We start from the raw sequence: 17,053 nt of genomic DNA, 5'->3' as shown, positions 1-17,053 counted from the left end.
CCATGAAGTGATATTGGACATTTCCTTCTGTTTACAAAACAGATGTTGTAAATTTTCTAGAGCCAGTGCTACCAAATCTAAGGAATCTCTCTATAAAATCCCTAATTTAGTATATCCCACAAAAAAGAAGTCACTTGCATAATAGATGCGCCTTAGAGAAAATTAAGCATAACTGTTACAATCCCTAATTGAGTACATCCCACAAAACAGAGATCACTTGCATAATAGATGTGCCTTGGAGAAAAAGAAACATAAATATTACTCTATTTTGAAAGGTAGTGTGAATGCCTTTATTACAATATGTATCAAAAACTACGATGAGCTTGGCACTAATAACTTAACAAATGAATACACAACTGCAAACATTTCTGGAAATAATCCAAGTGCTTTGTTCAAAGGTAACAATAAATGACTTAATAATCTCCTGCCATTAAAGAAGATTGCAGGAGGAAGGCTTGTTATCAACTTGAGATATTATATTTGTGGGAAAGCTTGTATCTAGGCGATGCCATTTATTAGTCTAAATCGATATCATTAAATCTGTGAATTGCCAAGACTTAGATAGCTAGGAAATGGTGAAGTTTGTCATTAGCTATATATACCTGGCTCTAAAAAGATGGCCCATAAGTTTGCAGGTGCTTTGTCTGACAAATGTGTGGTATGACCTAAGTTCAAAAATACTGTGAATGTTGTCTTATTCACCACAACATTAAGGCAACCCATAATTTCACCCACTATTAACATAAACTTTGGAAATGCTTTGGAGCCACACCTAATTGACGACTTTGAGAACAGGTGTGGAGCTTTCTGAACCGCTGGATTACTTTGGGGCAGAAGACCTAAGGGTTTTATAGTCGAGGGACGTCGTGTGATCTCTAATGTATCATAGCAACATGTCATCACCACAGCATCTGCCTGCTTGAGCTGCCCCTCCTGTGTCTGTCATGGCAATCTGGAATAGTGAAGCTCTTTTTGAACCTGATATGTATGCAATACAAAAAATTGTCAGTTTGCTATAAAAATGAATTAATCCTCCTTCACATTGACGTACAGACCAGGAACCCCCACCCATTTCAGATGTAGGATTGAATGTTTTGGCTATGTGAAGTGTACCGGCCAGCAAAACTCAACGTCAAAAAATCCAACATAAGAGTTCACATGGCATATGCTACTTTTAAGTTAAAAAATAATTTTAGGAACTGCTAAGTACAAACAAAGAACAGAGGAGTCTGTACATTTTTGATAAGAAATTTTTATGACAAATGGCAGGAAACTCCTCTCTCTTTGTGAATTCTGTTACTTTCAGTCTGAAAAAATATGATTTTAGGACTTGATAAGTACCTAATACAAAGAACAGCGGAATCTGCATATTTCTGAAAATCAATTTTGTTTCATTTATAAAAGCTTGCAGTAAACTCCTACCCTTGTAAATTCTACTACTATTTATCTAAAAATGAGATGGTTCTTTAAAAAATCTAAGTACCCAATACAAAGAATAGAGGAATTTGTAAATTTTTGAAAAGCATAATTTCTTTATGTGTGACAGATTGCAGAGTATTATTACAATGTAATTGCAATAGATATAAATGAACAACAATTGAATTAGGCGCAAAATCGCTCTAGGGTTTCATATGTTGCAACTCACCTCATGCTGACAAACGATATTAAACAAACCCAACTACGGGTGAGTTCAACTTTATTGAATTCTCATGCTTTATTATAGCGTGGAACAAAGAGTTGGATGTTTCAAGTTTGCCTACACACATTAGTTTTCAGCTTTAAATGGAGAAGTTTGATCCATTACATATACAAGCATGGTTTCAAATCAAACATTTAAATTGCCACTATTAAAATGACTTTTAGTTTTATTAGATATTGTTATCGTGGACCTATAGCATTCGAGAGCTACTTTTCTTCCAAAATTTATTTTTTCTGAGAAATTGAGACTAAAATGATATGATATAGCAATCAGAGATTTTCAGTGATAAATATATTCAAGTTGGTCTGCACATCAATCTTCTCAAATTTTATAAGAGTGGGACCTGATAAATTGAAATGAACTGAGTTATCTTCAAGCCTTTCCAAACTTTCCAGAAAATCTCTGCAGCCTTTTGTTTGTTTCCTTTCAGGAACAATGGAAGCGACATCACACACAGGATGTAAGGAACAGTGAAAGACCACAATGAAAATTGCACAAAACCTTTTTATCCACACCTGATTGAGGAGTTCCAAAGCAAGGGTGAAGCATTTTGAAGTGGACGTGATGATGTGATTTGGTGACAAAGCCCACCATTTATATCATCGACTGGGACAATGAATTCCGGAGCCCTTCACTCCAAAGAAGAATATGGTGGCAGTGATTTTAGGAGCGCTAGGTTTTGCAATAGTTTAACTGTCGGAACCTGTCTTTGCCACATAGTTTGTCATTTGACTCGCCATGATAATCTGTAGCATCCAGGAACTGATGTCATTTGCAATTCTGATGTCTAGCTGGGAAAATACCAATATGGTGACAGCGTGAGACCAATCCCGTGGGCTGTGCCCCCAATGAAAATGCCTATTGGGTAATAAAACATTCAGCGAAGAGCTAAAAATTCTCACGACAAATGCACACCATGTGTAAAACTTAATTTTTTTGGGGTAAAAAATAGTAAAAAGCCTTTTGCAAACCTAAAAACCCTTGATTTGTATACAAAAATCATCAAAACAACTCTTCAAAATCCTAACTGAAAAAAGAACTTATTTGCACCATAACACATCTGCAAAAAAACTTATTTATAGAAACCTAGAAAACTTCCGATAATCTTGAATCTTCTGTCTGTTGAGTGTTCTTCCTTTGTTTGCCACTTGGAGCAATTCAAACTCTTCTTACCTCTCAACCAATTAGGTTGTGGTCGTGATTATGGAATAGAATAATCGTGTAGATCATATAGATGTGATCGCATCTCCTGATTTCACTTCTACCTCGACCACTGTGGGTGCTCTGTATGCTGTCAACTATTCAGCTATAGTCACCAATTGTCATATCCATGTGTTCACTGATCATCTCATGTACATTCCACTTTCACCGATCATGCTTCTGCATTGTATTGTCTTAGTCAACAGCTATAGGGTTGCTTGCCACCTGTGTAGTTGCATAGTTGCCATCAATGATGATCATACATCAATCTCTTCTTCACCAATAGTATTTTGATAATGCCAACAGAATCATCAAAAATAGTCTTCAAAACCCTAACTGAAACAAGATTTTGTTTGCACCATAACACATCTGCAGAAAAAACTTAATCACTAAAACCTAGAAAACAACAGGTGAAAAGGAGGAAATCCATAATTTATCAGAATGTCTTCACAAAAAATGTGCAAGCCCTAGGCCAAGGTATACCCATGAAAACCTTACAATTTTGACTGGAAAATCACACAACCAAAAAACACCTCACGGGTCTGTGAAAAAAGTGCACACAAGCAGTGGAAAAATGCAGAAATGGTGCTCGAAAATCTAAAAACAAGGCTCAAAACCAGTTTGCAACTCCTTCGCAGAGGAGAAAGAGGTTGAAACTCTATTTGCATGGGCTTGCTATCAACAAAAAACACCAACAAACAACAACTGAAGACAACCTTCAAATTTGCAGACCAGAAAAACCTTCAAACTTTTGCAAATGATTTCCTTAAAAGACACCACAATTTTTCATAAAAAATAAAAAGAAAACTTCTGGGAAAAAGTTCTAGGTGAAAGTTATGAATTTTTATAAAAATTCACTAAAAACCTACGTTGCATGGGTACGCGTGCCCACACCCCTGGAGTACCAGGTACACGTACCCCAAGTACCAAGTAGTCAGTGGAGAGCATCATAGCTATGGACCTTGATTAAGATTTATAATTTTTGTTTCAATTTTATTTTTTCTGTGTATCAGCTTGTTGTTTATCAAGCTTAATTCAATACGTAATCAATTTGAAACTTATGATTCAATACTGATTAATTGTAAACTTTATACTGTTCAAGTCAGAAGTTTATCATTTGCAATATGACATTGTTATATGATTTATGATCTTCTTTTTCATGTTTAAAGTCTTGCCTTCTGTTAAGCATCTAAATATTTTTCATATATTATTATTACAAATATATTGCAAATCAAAAACTAAAAACAATACATTACATTTAGAAACTTTATCACTGTTCTTGTTTTGAAAAACCATTGCCATGACTCGTAGTTTCAGATTTTCTATAAATATTGAATTATATTGAAAAATGGTTTGATGTACCCAAGTACCCTCATCCCCTATTTTGAAAAATAGCTGTACCCATACCCATACCAATACTAGTACCCAAGTACCCTCGTTCCTGTGCAACCTTGCTAGAACTGCTTGACCTTTGATACCATGTTATGAAAATGTATATTCATAAAAGATTAATGAACGGAGATTGATTAAAAACGGAATTGAATTTTCTCGAAAGCTGACAACAAGAAAGTTTCCATAAAATTTAGAAACTAAGTAAAAAATTATAACTTGCCCAAAAGACTAAATATCTAAATGACCATTAATATATAATACTCTATTAGAAAACTCAAACATCTTGCCTTTTGCTTGGAAAACATAAACACAAAGAACACATTGTATATCCCGACATGGATAGTAATTTTGCATGTTCTATGGTTGCTGATAGTTCCGTTCTCCTTTCATATCCATTTACATGAATGTCCTCGATAGAGAATGATCATACACATCCTTTGGAAGCTCCTGTGGTTTATGATTTTGTCCGTCTCATAAGCTTTATTCAATGATGATATTGATTAAATACATTTTCTTGTAATGGTATTGATTATAGTTATTTATTTACTTATTTTTATTTCAGTTTTTAATATAATTCTTATTCAATATTAATTCCTATTTCAGTTATAATTTGTCAGCAAATATTGAACATCTTTGTTCAAATATATTTAAACAAATATTCTCAAATTAATATTGCAATTTTTTAATGCAATTATTATTATTTAATATTAAGTCCACAGTCCAAATGGGGTTGAGGAGCAGCACCCCTTGTGGGGGGCTGGGTGCAATACCTCCAATAGGGTCAAGGGGTAGTGCCATTTGCAAGGTCTGGGGCAAAATTCCGGACACATTCCTTGTAACAATGGAGGGTGAGGTCAAGGGGTAGTGCCCTTGCCGCCAAGCCCACCTTAAGGTCTTTGAAACCACACAAAACCTCGTGTTGCACACCGTTTGACAATGTTATCATTTGAGCAAAAAATATCAGTGTTAATGGACTCGGCGCGAGTTATACAAGTTTTCCAGGTGCACAAGTCATGTCAGGGAAAACGGGTCATAAAAACCTGTTGCCATGACTCGGTGAGTCATGACTCATGAGTTGCTGAGTCTGTGCTTCATGACTCATGTCAACATTTGGCAATTTCAGCGAGTAAAAAACAAAAGTTATTTCCCATTTGTTTTTTTCACTTCTTCTATTTTGCTTTAGAAGTCATTCTATTTGCGAGTTGTTAGAAGAAGAGAAGAAAAGTGGGAGAGGTGAAGGAAAAGAAGAGGCCATGGGTTTGCAACCAACAAGGAAGAAGAGCATCGAGGAGTCCACAAATCACATTGGGGAGGCCATAGGTGGGTTGACCAGGCAAACATAGAGGTTGAGGCTATGGCTATGGTAGAGCAGGATAGAGCATGATTAGGCACATGCGCAACTAATGTTTATCAGAGTGGTACCTCACAGGCAAATACTATGGCTTGTTAGTGATTTAGGACCTAGCTCAGATGCCTTTTGTAGGAGGTAGGCATACTACTTTGAGACTGAGTTAGAGCTTGAGTCATATACTTGTTTTTGTTTACACATATGTTTGGGAACATTTGATGTCATGGATTTCATGGATTTTATATAGATTTGACATTATTTGCAATTTTGCATATCTATGTTTTCTATTTCCTTTAGGTGCAATTTATGTTTGTACTTATGTGATGTATGCATGTGATCAAATTAGCTTCTATTTTGATGATTTTATAGTTTTTTAAAGCTTATTTTAATAATGGACACATGAAACAAGTTTTAAATCGTTAAAAATCTCTAAATATTAAGGGTTTTTTTCATTTCGTTGTCGAGTTATAGTTGAGTTGTTTGAGCTGAGTCCGAGACTGGGAGGTATGAAAATCATGTACTTGGCATATTTTTATGAAGAATATTTGCTCTCTGAGTGCTATGGGAGGAAGTGTGAGGGGCACTCTTGCATATATAGAGCTGAATAGTGACTTTTTTGACTATTTTGTTTTGTGTTTCTCTGTGTTTCACATTTTTAATGTGTCTGGTGAGTTTTTTTGGTCTTTCTCACTGAGTTTTTGATGAGCACTGACCCAAAAAATGGCGAGTAAACATGTGGAAAACTCATTTTGTAAGAAATTTGGCTAGTTTTTGGCAACTCAGTGAGTACTTGTCTACCAACTATTTGAGTGATAATAAACAAGCATATTGAGGTTAAAGATAGAATTTGTTTGAGTTGGTTAGTATTATTGTTAAGAGATGATGCTGTAGTGTATTTAAAAAATTTTCATTTTAGAAATTTAGACAGAAATTGTGAGACTATGGCCAAAGAGTTGGGAATGATGGCTGGCAATGCTAATATGATATATATATATATATATATATATATATATATATATATCAATTAGACTAATTATTAATTAATATTAATTATAAATATATTGTCTTCCCAACTATTCTAATGCTTTCTTTGACACTGAATCCTTACATATACTTTATCAAATCTTCATTTTTTCAAAGAACAGAAGAGGAAGATATATATATATATATATATATATATATATATATATATATATATATATATATATATATATAAGACTAAGGAAAGATCCCCAATCCCGGTGACCTTGGAAATTGATGCTTGTTTCAAAATTCAAGACTTTGACCAGAATTTTGTACCTCTGAATAGACTTTATAGAATTCTGATTTTTTTTTAGTTTTTCCTCGTTTTCAAGTATTTAGGTGTTTTTGAAGCTATATGCAAGTAAATGACAAATAACAAATAACTTCAAACTAAGAATGATGAGCAACATTGAAATATTGAAAACGCTTAACAACCTAGAAATGATTCAAATTGTACGAGGCATAATATTCAGATTTTTTGCAGTCAAAGAAATGAATATATCAAATGGATATTTTGCTGTCTACAATAAACTTGACGCCAGCTGTAGAAGGGTTTTATAATCACAAAAGATGGAGAGCTTTCTATCACAAACCCTGTATGATCTCCAAATTGCAAAACTTGGCTACTAATAAAGAATGGCGCCCACAATACAAGTCTGAGCTGCCTCTGGAAGAAACGCGCAAGCTGGAATAGGCTGACCGCCTAGTTGAATGTGATGTTTCCTTATGATAAATAATACTATGAAGAATGTCGATCCTTGCCACAGAGAATATTACCTATTAACTCCAATATTGAATCACCAAATCCTTGTTGAGGTTTGCGTCCCAACACTTTAGTCTCAGGGCTTTTGTCCCAAGTCTTTGAATCACTCCACTATAGCAATTTCCAATGTCACAAGTTTCAAATGTCAAAAGATACTCAACAATTTAAGTCTTCATCTCCTTATAACTCCTCCCAAGTGCAAATCGAACCCTAAATGAATTACACTTTGCACTGTATAATAAAATAACATTTTCCCAAATAAAGGCATCTAGGCTATAGGAAGAACATTACTTTATGAAAATGTCATAACTCAAAAGTACCAAAGTTTCCAGATAGTGAAAATAGTTTATAATAATTCAAGACCTTTCCAACGAATTATAACACAAGGGTACATCTATCCAAACGAAGCCATAATCCCCTTATCACTCCAAAATGGTCATATAAATAGCCTTATTATAAATTATTTAAAAGCTAACTTAGGAAATATTTAAATATTAAAATATTCCCCATTTTCCTTATGAAAGCCCAAACCAACCAAATAAACGTGAAACTGACCATGTCACCTGTCTGTGACAGATATCGGATGAGATGGGTCAACTGGTAGTCCCTTCCCTATAATCCAGGGATGCTCCTAGAAACTAGGGAACACACCCTGTCATATTGAAACTGAAACAATAGAATGGTCCCGTGGAACCTCACATTTGGAAACTGTCACATCCTCCTAAAATGTAGGGATACCCCCTAAAATCAAGGAACTGCACCCAACTGGCTCCCAAGTGCCTGTAAAGTCAAGCCCGATCATTGAGTATCTTGTACGAGTCTCTATCCATAGCTGCTAGCCTATGAGACCCCCATGATAGGCTAACTCACATAAACTCTACTAGTCAGACTAAAGAGGGGACATGACAACTAATTATTAATTAATATTAATAATAAAAACATTGTCTTCCCAACCAATCCAATACTTTTGTTGACATTGAATCCTTATAGATATTTTATCAAATCTTTATTCTTCAAAGAACATAAGAGGAATCCAGGGTGAATGTAAACCAAAAGCAAGGGCAATTAGGTGCTGAAAGGTGTGAATCAAAATAGGGGACTATAGTTGACTTCTTTCAGAAAGTTGTCCAAAAGGAAGCTTGAGTTAGGATACCTACCTTTTCACTTTCTATGCTTGAAACTATATTCTTATATGTTTTTAAAGTGAATTTATCATGTTTTAGCTGTATTACACTTTTGTATTGGAATGATCAGCCAGTCATGAGAATCAAGGGAGTTAGTGAATCTTCCAGTGAACATTTGCTTGTGTAAGCAATCATGAATAATTTGATAGATGTTATCTTATTTTTTATGATGTCTACTATTACAATTGGGTGGAATGAAAGATGCAATCATGCATATGCATGTCCCTTATAGGCTGTTTGTATCTTTTTTGCTTTTATGTGTGTTGTGATAGGTGGCAAGTGCACCATCATCAATGTGAGGTGAGATGCTATCTTCCCAGCATTCTTTGTATTGCTGTCATCGCATGATATTTTTGAAGTCTTTCAATTCTTCATTTATGCATTGATGTCTTGTGTTTTGATGTGTCATTGTTTTGTAGCATGACATCCTTGGTGCATGATCATGCATTATGGTATGTTTATGTTGCTTTCTTAATGTGAAAAAATCATTGTCAGTGTTTTCAGTTGTTAATTCTCTTAGAAAAATTTGTGCTTTACAGTGCACTAAAATTTTGGGGTAATGTATGGTGACACAAATAAAGTTATACATAAATAATAATATACATAAATGCATACACATAAATTAATCATTTCTTGAGATTCCTTATTTAAGCCCTTTTATATTTGCCAATTTGAGGCAATGATGATTTAATGTGGGTTGATTCTCCTTTGAGTTGCTTCTCTCTGTCCTTTTAGTGTTTCTTCCTTTGCAGATATTGGTTTTAACCTAAGTTACCGATTCGGATGCGGATTCCGAAGCGGATTCTGGAAGCGGATACAGGATGCGGGGATTTTTTTTTTTTTGGATGCGGATGCGGGAGGAAACGTGTGTGTGTGTGTGTGTGTGTGTGTATTTGTAGGATTCTTGGTGGAAATCCTATTTCAAATTTTTAGCTTCATCTAGATTTAACCTGTAACATCTTAGCAGTGATTAGATGTTGCCCGGCAGAAAGCCCTATATTCGAATTTGAGAGTGAATTTGATTGTGACTGGCAGAAAGCCCTATAATTGACTTTAATAATGCTGTCAGGTATTTAATATCTCAATTATTTGTCAACTTTAGATATTGCATTTGAAGACTGCTCTGTTTGTGTTTGTTTTCATGTTGGGCATCCTCTTTGTCAGAATATTCGCAGAATTCTAGTAAAAATTCTATTTCAAATATTCATCATTATCCAGATTTAGCCTGTAACATCTTAGCAGTTAGATGTTGCCTTTATCAAGCTAGTATTACACTGTTGCTTCCAGGTTTATGTTTTCTATTTTGTGGATTTCTTATACAGTTTTAATCCTTTTGAGGGATACCATAAGTTTGTCATGATGAAGATTTCTACAAGATGTTTGTTAATACAGCGCAATTCAAATTGTCCTTGCCTAATTCAGATTTTTTTTGTAGATCGAAAATTACAGGAGTCCATATTTGGGACTTCTTACTGATGATTTCTTTCCTGAATAATAATTTTTGTTGGGGAATCCCTGTGCTTGTCTTGAAGGATACATGATGCTTGAAAGGCAGTTTTGCAGTTTTGAGACAGCATATGATTGTGTACTGGCACTTTCTGTTGGATTAATTTAAATTATTACTAATCAGTTCAGAAGATAGTGGAATGTTTATTAGCAAACTAATGTTTTACTTGGCCCCTGCCATGTGAGATATCGATTTAGTTAATGGGACCTGGTCCACCAAAGGCACTCTTTCCCATTTGCCCTGTATATTAATCAATAAGTGCACATAGCTTAATACCACTCTGATCGCAAACATGTCCCTCTTAACACATTTCTTCACCATCAGCTTTACTTAGGTTGTACGTATCTGTGTCAAGGATTAAAAAAGTGCATGACATGTGGCAGATGGCAGAACAGTCATTTTGACTGGACACATAAGGAGCAGAGATATCTTTATGTTTTTATTATTGTTTTTTGTTTGAAAGGCTGCTGGGCCCGCAGATGCTCCCGGATGTGTCCGGAAGCCCTGCGGGTGCTGGCCGGAAGCCAGCCGCAGGCTCTTGGATGCGCCTGGAAGTTGAGTCTCAGCTTCCAGGCGCTTCCGGCCAGCACCCGCAGGGCTTTCGGGCGCATCCGGAATCCGTCCGCCTCCGATGTGGAAGCCAGGCCTGGACCCCACGAATCGGTATCTGAGGTTTTAGCTTGGCTAGCTTGGCTAGAGGCAAAACCCCAAATACTTCTTTGACATCCAGCCATATTCATCCCCTTTCACTCTTTTCATGAACATAAGCTTATACTCAGGCAGGGAGGGGTGGGGCGGAGGGATGGGGGAGAATCAGTATAACACAATCTATTATTTTTTCGTAACTTAACCACTATAATCAAATGAGTGAATTGTACAATATCATTCACATAAGATCTAACAATACTCCAATGCAAGAAGAATACAAGATTTATGTGGAAACCCTTAAAGAGGAGAAAACAGCAACAAAATGATTCTTATATGAAAAAATCTCTTACAAACTTTGTAGGCTCCAACCTATACGAGACAACAATCCCCCTTAAATAATTTGTTGGCACCAATCAACTGGAGACATCAATCCGAACTTGTAGATATTGTAGGCATCAACCCATTAGAGATACCAATCATGTCAAAACTCAAGGGCTTGTGAGATCATACAGACTAAGCAAAAATAGTTTTGTGCTGCATTGAATGGAAAAGCGTATTTTTTTGAGAATTTGAATTCAATTTATACTTCTGGTTTGCCTGGTCAATCAGGATTCTGAATAATGCTACTGTGATGGTTGAAGTTATTTTGATGTGAGATGCTGCAATATAGTGATTTTTTCCCATAAATTTTTTTTGATAGATAAAAGGTCCAGACTTAAAATAAATTAGAGTTACATCTTGTTATAAAGCCTTAGCAGAATTATCTGTAATAATTTAATCTTTTATCCCCTGATTTTGATTTCCATATTATAGCTTTGCTAGACTAAGATTAAGTTGTTAGAATATTGAAGAGAGAAACGAAATATAAAGAAATTTAACTAATTTTATATACAAATTAAACAAAAGGAAATATATTGTACTTTCTACTTAAGATGTATTTTGACATAAAGCTTTCTACAAATAAAATCTAGAATTATTTCAATCTTTTATTTGAACAGAGATATTTGAAAAAGGATTTTTGATCATTCTGCCTTTTACATTAGAAGAAGGATTTTTAATCCAGATTATTGAGAGTAGGTATCCAAGTCTGATATTTCATCGTAAGGATTTTTTGGCTTAATATATCCAAGGTTGATGTTTTTGATGTCTTCCCACAAGCCAAGTTGATCCTCCTCCATAAACTTATCAATCCAATCATGCCCAGGAGGGTCTCTGACATGAAGAAAATGCATCAGGAAGTCCACATTTCTTCCGACGACAGATTTCCATTTTTGAATCTCTTGCGATCTTCAGTGTACACAATGGGAAAGAGGGTCATTATTCCTTCCCATCATATTAAGATCGTAATTGCATGGCCTAGGAGTCATGCGATTTACATTAATGTTTATCAAAACTTTTTCAAGATCACCTAAATGCATATTTTTTGAAAGGTCTTCTGCATAGAAGTTCTATGCTAAACTTTTCCGCTTCTACCGAATGAACCATAGCTACAAACATTGAGGTGATATCAGTAGGAACTCTGTATCTATCTAAATTATATATGAACTCTTTAATCAATATTCAGTAGACCGCACTTGTCACTAGAAAGGGGGTTGATAATAGCATATCTTTGATAATGGTACCTGTTACAGGCCCATCGAAGGCTGTTTGGATTGCTGGTCTGCACAGCTTGATAATGGTTTCCATAATAAATTCTGCTAAACAGCTAGCCTGTGGACCTCTAAAATCCCTAATGCGCTTTATATAATGGTAATACCTAAATCATTGGAATATGAAAGGACAGAATTGAAAGGGCTAGATCAGTTAAGAATATTTACAAAATTAATCTAATAACCAAAGAGTCAAGATATACTAATGCATTGAAAATAATCAGACCAAAGATCTTTTTCCCATAAGTTTATTATTTAATATGTTACTAAAAATTTGCGGAGTTGTTGAGTCTTCACCAAGATTTGGCACCGAGTCTGAGGGACTGAGTCAAAATTCAACTTGCCAAGTTTTTGTCTTGTCTTACTCTCAACACTGATCCTGAATAGATGTGCTTTTGATGTTTTTTTTGGTGAATGGCTGATGAGTGTATGAAATCTACATGGCTTCATCATCTCTTTGGCATTTTTAATGCAAATGTTAAGATGTAGGGTTCTCATATGATTGGCACATTATCATTCCTGTGCTTTTGATTTGGCATACTTGAAGAGTTTATGTGCTGATTTTTTTATCTGTCATCTTGGTCTACATGCTCCTGGCCAAATTTGACATAAATTATAGGCTTATAACATTTTAGTATTTTGCATATTTACTCAATTTGTGTTGTCATGAAACAGAAATCGGGATGGGCCTTACAGGCTTTGGTGTTCTATTTTTTTTCTTGGGAGTTATCTTCTTCTTTGATAAGGGTCTATTGGCAATGGGAAATGTAAGTTATTGTGGCGTTTGCCATTGTTTTGACACTTTGCTTGAAGAAGTTGATATAAATGCTTATTCAAGCAATGCTAACTTGTGATCCTTATCAGATCCTTTTCTTGGCAGGTGTTATGTTAACAATTGGCGTGAAGTCAACCGCACAATTCTTTATGAAACGCAGCCACTACAAGGTATGGAGCTTTCCAAAGTCCCCAAGTTGGTATTTTTTCATTAAGATAGTTTTAGTTTGTGTTTCTGGCCCCAGCATTGATACACATCTCACAACTGTGCGGACATCCATTATGTTTTAATGCAGTACGATCAGTATATCAATCTTGAACAGAAAAGTATTTACGAATACCATTTTTCAAAGTTGCATATATTTCTAAAACTTTGAAAACTGATCTTTCTAAGTTGAGTTTATAAAAATGGCATATCTTTTATTAAAAAATATAATTTTTTCTAGTCAATTGTAATCATATGGATATTAAATTTGAATTGAGTTCTAGTAGTTTCAGTTTTCTAGGCATTATTGAAAATTTACTCACTATGAACTCAGCTATTTCCTAGGTTTTAATATATCCCTGGATACATTGAGTGCCAACTAGACCTTCAATCTCATAAGAGTATGGCTTTTGGTGAAGATTAGAGGTCATGAAGCTAACTTGATATTGATAGTCTTTTGATTTGTGAAAATTAATATTGCAGAACTAAAAAGATTATATATATGCTGAAGACTAGCCAGAAGAATAAAGTGTATTTTATATTTGGTACATGAGGCTAGCTTTATAATCTTTAAAAAGTATTGTCATCAGTGAATTTCTCAATGGAATAAATTTTTTCTTGCTGCCTGCAGGGATCCATTGCTTTTGTGATTGGCTTTTTCTTTGTTCTTATTGGATGGCCTGTCATCGGGATGATATTAGAAACCTATGGCTTTATTTTTCTCTTCAGGTTAATCCTTTTCTTGCTTGCTGCCTTTCTATTTTTTGGCTCATCCTCTTGATTATACTTTGTTGACTATTATGCTTTTTGCCAACTTCTTTCTTTGCCTTGGCAGTGGTTTCTGGCCTACTTTTGTGGTATTCTTGAACAGGATTCCTGTACTCGGTTGGGTATTCCAACTACCATTCATTAAATCGGTAATGAACATTTACTTAATCCAAAGTTGTAAAGTTACTTCTGGAAAAAATTTAACCCAAATTTTCTGCTATTTCTAAGTTTTTTTTGGGGTTTTATGTATTAAAGTACTGATCAGTAGTTGTAATTTCTTTAGCTATTTGGCTCGAAGCAGAGAAGGGTGCCAGTGTAATTTGTTATGTTGAATCATGCATGGTTTGGTAAGGAGAAAAGACACTCGAGAATCACACTTGGGTCTGTAAGGATCAGAGATAGTTGCTTCATTATCTTTATCTGATTAAAAAAATAATCTTTATCTGACAAATAAAAAATAATATTTTTAACTTTTTTCTTCAAGTTCCTCCTGGAAATACAGTGCACTTGAGTAAATATTTCACAGCTCAAAATTCTGGAAGTTTTATACCAAGTTGGTTGTAATGTATTATAAATGAAATGTCTTCGTGCAGGAGGAATTTGGTTTCTAAGAACTTGGTTACTTGTTCCTGTGGACTTGATGACATCAACAGTGTTAGTAATTCATCTAGATTGTACTATGGTTATGTTTTACATACTGAAAATTCTACAAAAAAAATCTAAAACAATTTAAAATTTTGTCATCTTCTGGACCACACAGCATCATGTTCCAAACATCTTACCATGAGACTTACCATTGTTTTATAATATCATCAAGTGAACGTGTTTTTTTTAAATTGCCAAAAATTATTGATATGATCAATTGCAGTATCCTGTATGGAGGAATAGTCTCCTCTCTGAAAGTCAACATTTTTGAGGATCATATCACAACCGGATGTAATGTCAGCTTCGCATTGTAAACAACTTTCGTGATATAGATTCAGTCTTATCATTGATATGGCAGGGGCAGATTCAGTTGGAAATAGAAGTTTTGCAAACATTTTAAGTGTATGCAGCTTCGTAATTAATATTTTTGCCAACAAATACCTCCATTACTGATATAAATGTAACCTGAATGGAGTTACATTTATCCACTTTGCATTGCCCTACGAATGACCAATTTATGTTCATATGAAATAAATATTTCTTTCTTTGTGGAGATATGTATTTTGTAATTAACTGATTTAACACCCTAGTTGTGATGACAGATTGTGCTGTAGTATTTGAAATTATAAATTATTTTGGTGCAAGGTTATTAGTCTCTACTATGGTGGGAATCAATTGTTATCACTGTTATTGGGTGCTGCCCTAGTTGCCCACTTTGCTGGTATTGTTCTGTTATTGGCACCATCCAGGGACTTAAAAGTTCTTCTTAGTACCTGTCTGTCCTAGGAAAAACATAATTTAAAAACATTGCAGGCCCAGCAAGGATATTTTATTATTTTACCATATTAATAAAATTAAAGGAAAAAAAGCTAAATTGGATAAACCAAAAAATAGAAAACAACATAACTGTTATGAGTCCTAGTGTATTTGATTTTTACTATGCTACTGGCTATACCTGTATGTCTGGTCACTGAACCTTGATATTTGCCCCAGTTTTCATGGTTTTTTTGACAAATCACCAAACAGAATTTCTTCGAGGTGAACTTCCAAACTCAAATTTACACCAGAAACATGGGTTTTGCCAACACTGTATTAAGAGTCCACATAATTTACAAAGTGAAAATTGGAGTTGTTCTTTTCTACAATCTAACATTTTACCTTAGGGATTTTTACGAGGATACTGTGACCTCCAAGAAGACTTGTATTTTCCCTTGTCCTTGTCTGTCTCTATTGATCTTCCAGGGGAAATTGGGGCTTCTTTAGCCATCTTAGAAGATGCCCTCTGCATCTCTTTAGATAACAACAAAGAAACCACATCCTCCATCATGAAAGTGTTTGTTGTGCTTCTAATGACCCTAACACGGTGATCCCATGAATCGAACTAAGAACATTAAGAGAAGCCAGTTTTTTTCTATCATCAATTTTTATACCAGTAAAATTCAGCTGGCCAACTACCATATTAAATGCATTCATGTGACTTACAATGGATCCTCTATCCTACGACAACAGTTCTTCTTTATGAGGAATAGCTTATTTAGGAAGGATTTCCCTTGATAAAGATATCCAAGCTTCTTCCAAAGCTTAGCCACAATCTTCTCTTCATGTTCATTCAAGAGTACAAAATTAGCGAGGCAAATTCTTATCAATCCCTTGGGTTTTGATCCTTCGCACCCCATACATCCTAACCTTTAGTTAAGGTTTTGTTGAAGAAGTTGCAGCTCATATACCTATATCTATGATCATATACTTCATTTTGAGTTTTCACTTTCAAATGGCTGCTATTTAGTCCATCTCTATTCTACCAGATGTGTGTTCCATCTCAAAGCTACAACATTGTTACGTTTTTTTGTTGTTGCAAAAATATTTTTAAAACAAGATATGTGCAAAAAACGCCTTCAATCCAACAAGGATAAAAAAGTAGACCAGGGCTTGATAACAATTGAAAGGAAGCTAAGTATGACATAAAGCTACCAAATGCAAAATCTAATAGCAGAGTGAATGTTAAAAATTCTTATGAGCCCTTTGAACAGTTCCATACTAAATGGACGTCGGCAAAATTAGTTCAAACACAAACATAAAAGCTTTAACACCAACTTATTGCGGGAAAACTAGTTTGAGAAAAAAACTCACTCCAAAGCACAAAGCTCAATGTAGTATCAATAACGCCAATTACAATATATATAATAATATATAGTCTGTGTTGTTTCAGTAGTAGTTTCAACATACATACTTGGAAGAATTTTGGTAG

At 34.8% G+C, this 17,053-nt stretch overlaps 1 protein-coding gene across 8 annotated transcripts in view; it reads left to right on the top strand.

The window, feature by feature from the left end:
* The window catches only part of LOC149542068 (vesicle transport protein GOT1-like), a 38,431-nt gene extending 23,071 nt beyond the window's left edge, over positions 1-15,360 (top strand). Inside the window, exons 3-8 of one of the 8 annotated variants that reach the window (XR_016355424.1) lie at positions 13,089-13,180; positions 13,278-13,358; positions 14,024-14,121; positions 14,228-14,309; positions 14,444-14,541; positions 14,754-15,360. Coding sequence is in view for 5 of the 8 variants with exons in the window: in XM_089797115.1 (XP_089653241.1) it covers positions 13,089-13,180; positions 13,278-13,358; positions 14,024-14,121; positions 14,228-14,309; positions 14,444-14,479 (389 nt within the window). In the remaining 3 variants the exon portion in view is untranslated. Of the gene's footprint in view, positions 1-13,088; positions 13,181-13,277; positions 13,359-14,023; positions 14,122-14,227; positions 14,310-14,443 lie in introns of all 8 variants that reach the window. The other 7 variants (XR_016355426.1, XR_016355425.1, XM_089797115.1 and 4 more) reach the window with 7 other exon arrangements.
* Positions 15,361-17,053: the final 1,693 nt, after the last annotated feature.

This window comes from Cupressus sempervirens, chromosome 8 (assembly GCF_028749045.1).
Source record: "Cupressus sempervirens isolate cs-2001-9-10 chromosome 8, ASM2874904v1, whole genome shotgun sequence".
NCBI classification, from domain to species: domain Eukaryota; kingdom Viridiplantae; phylum Streptophyta; class Pinopsida; order Cupressales; family Cupressaceae; genus Cupressus; species Cupressus sempervirens.
Note: the sequence above shows the minus strand (reverse complement) of the source record. Positions and strands in the feature narration are given on the sequence as shown.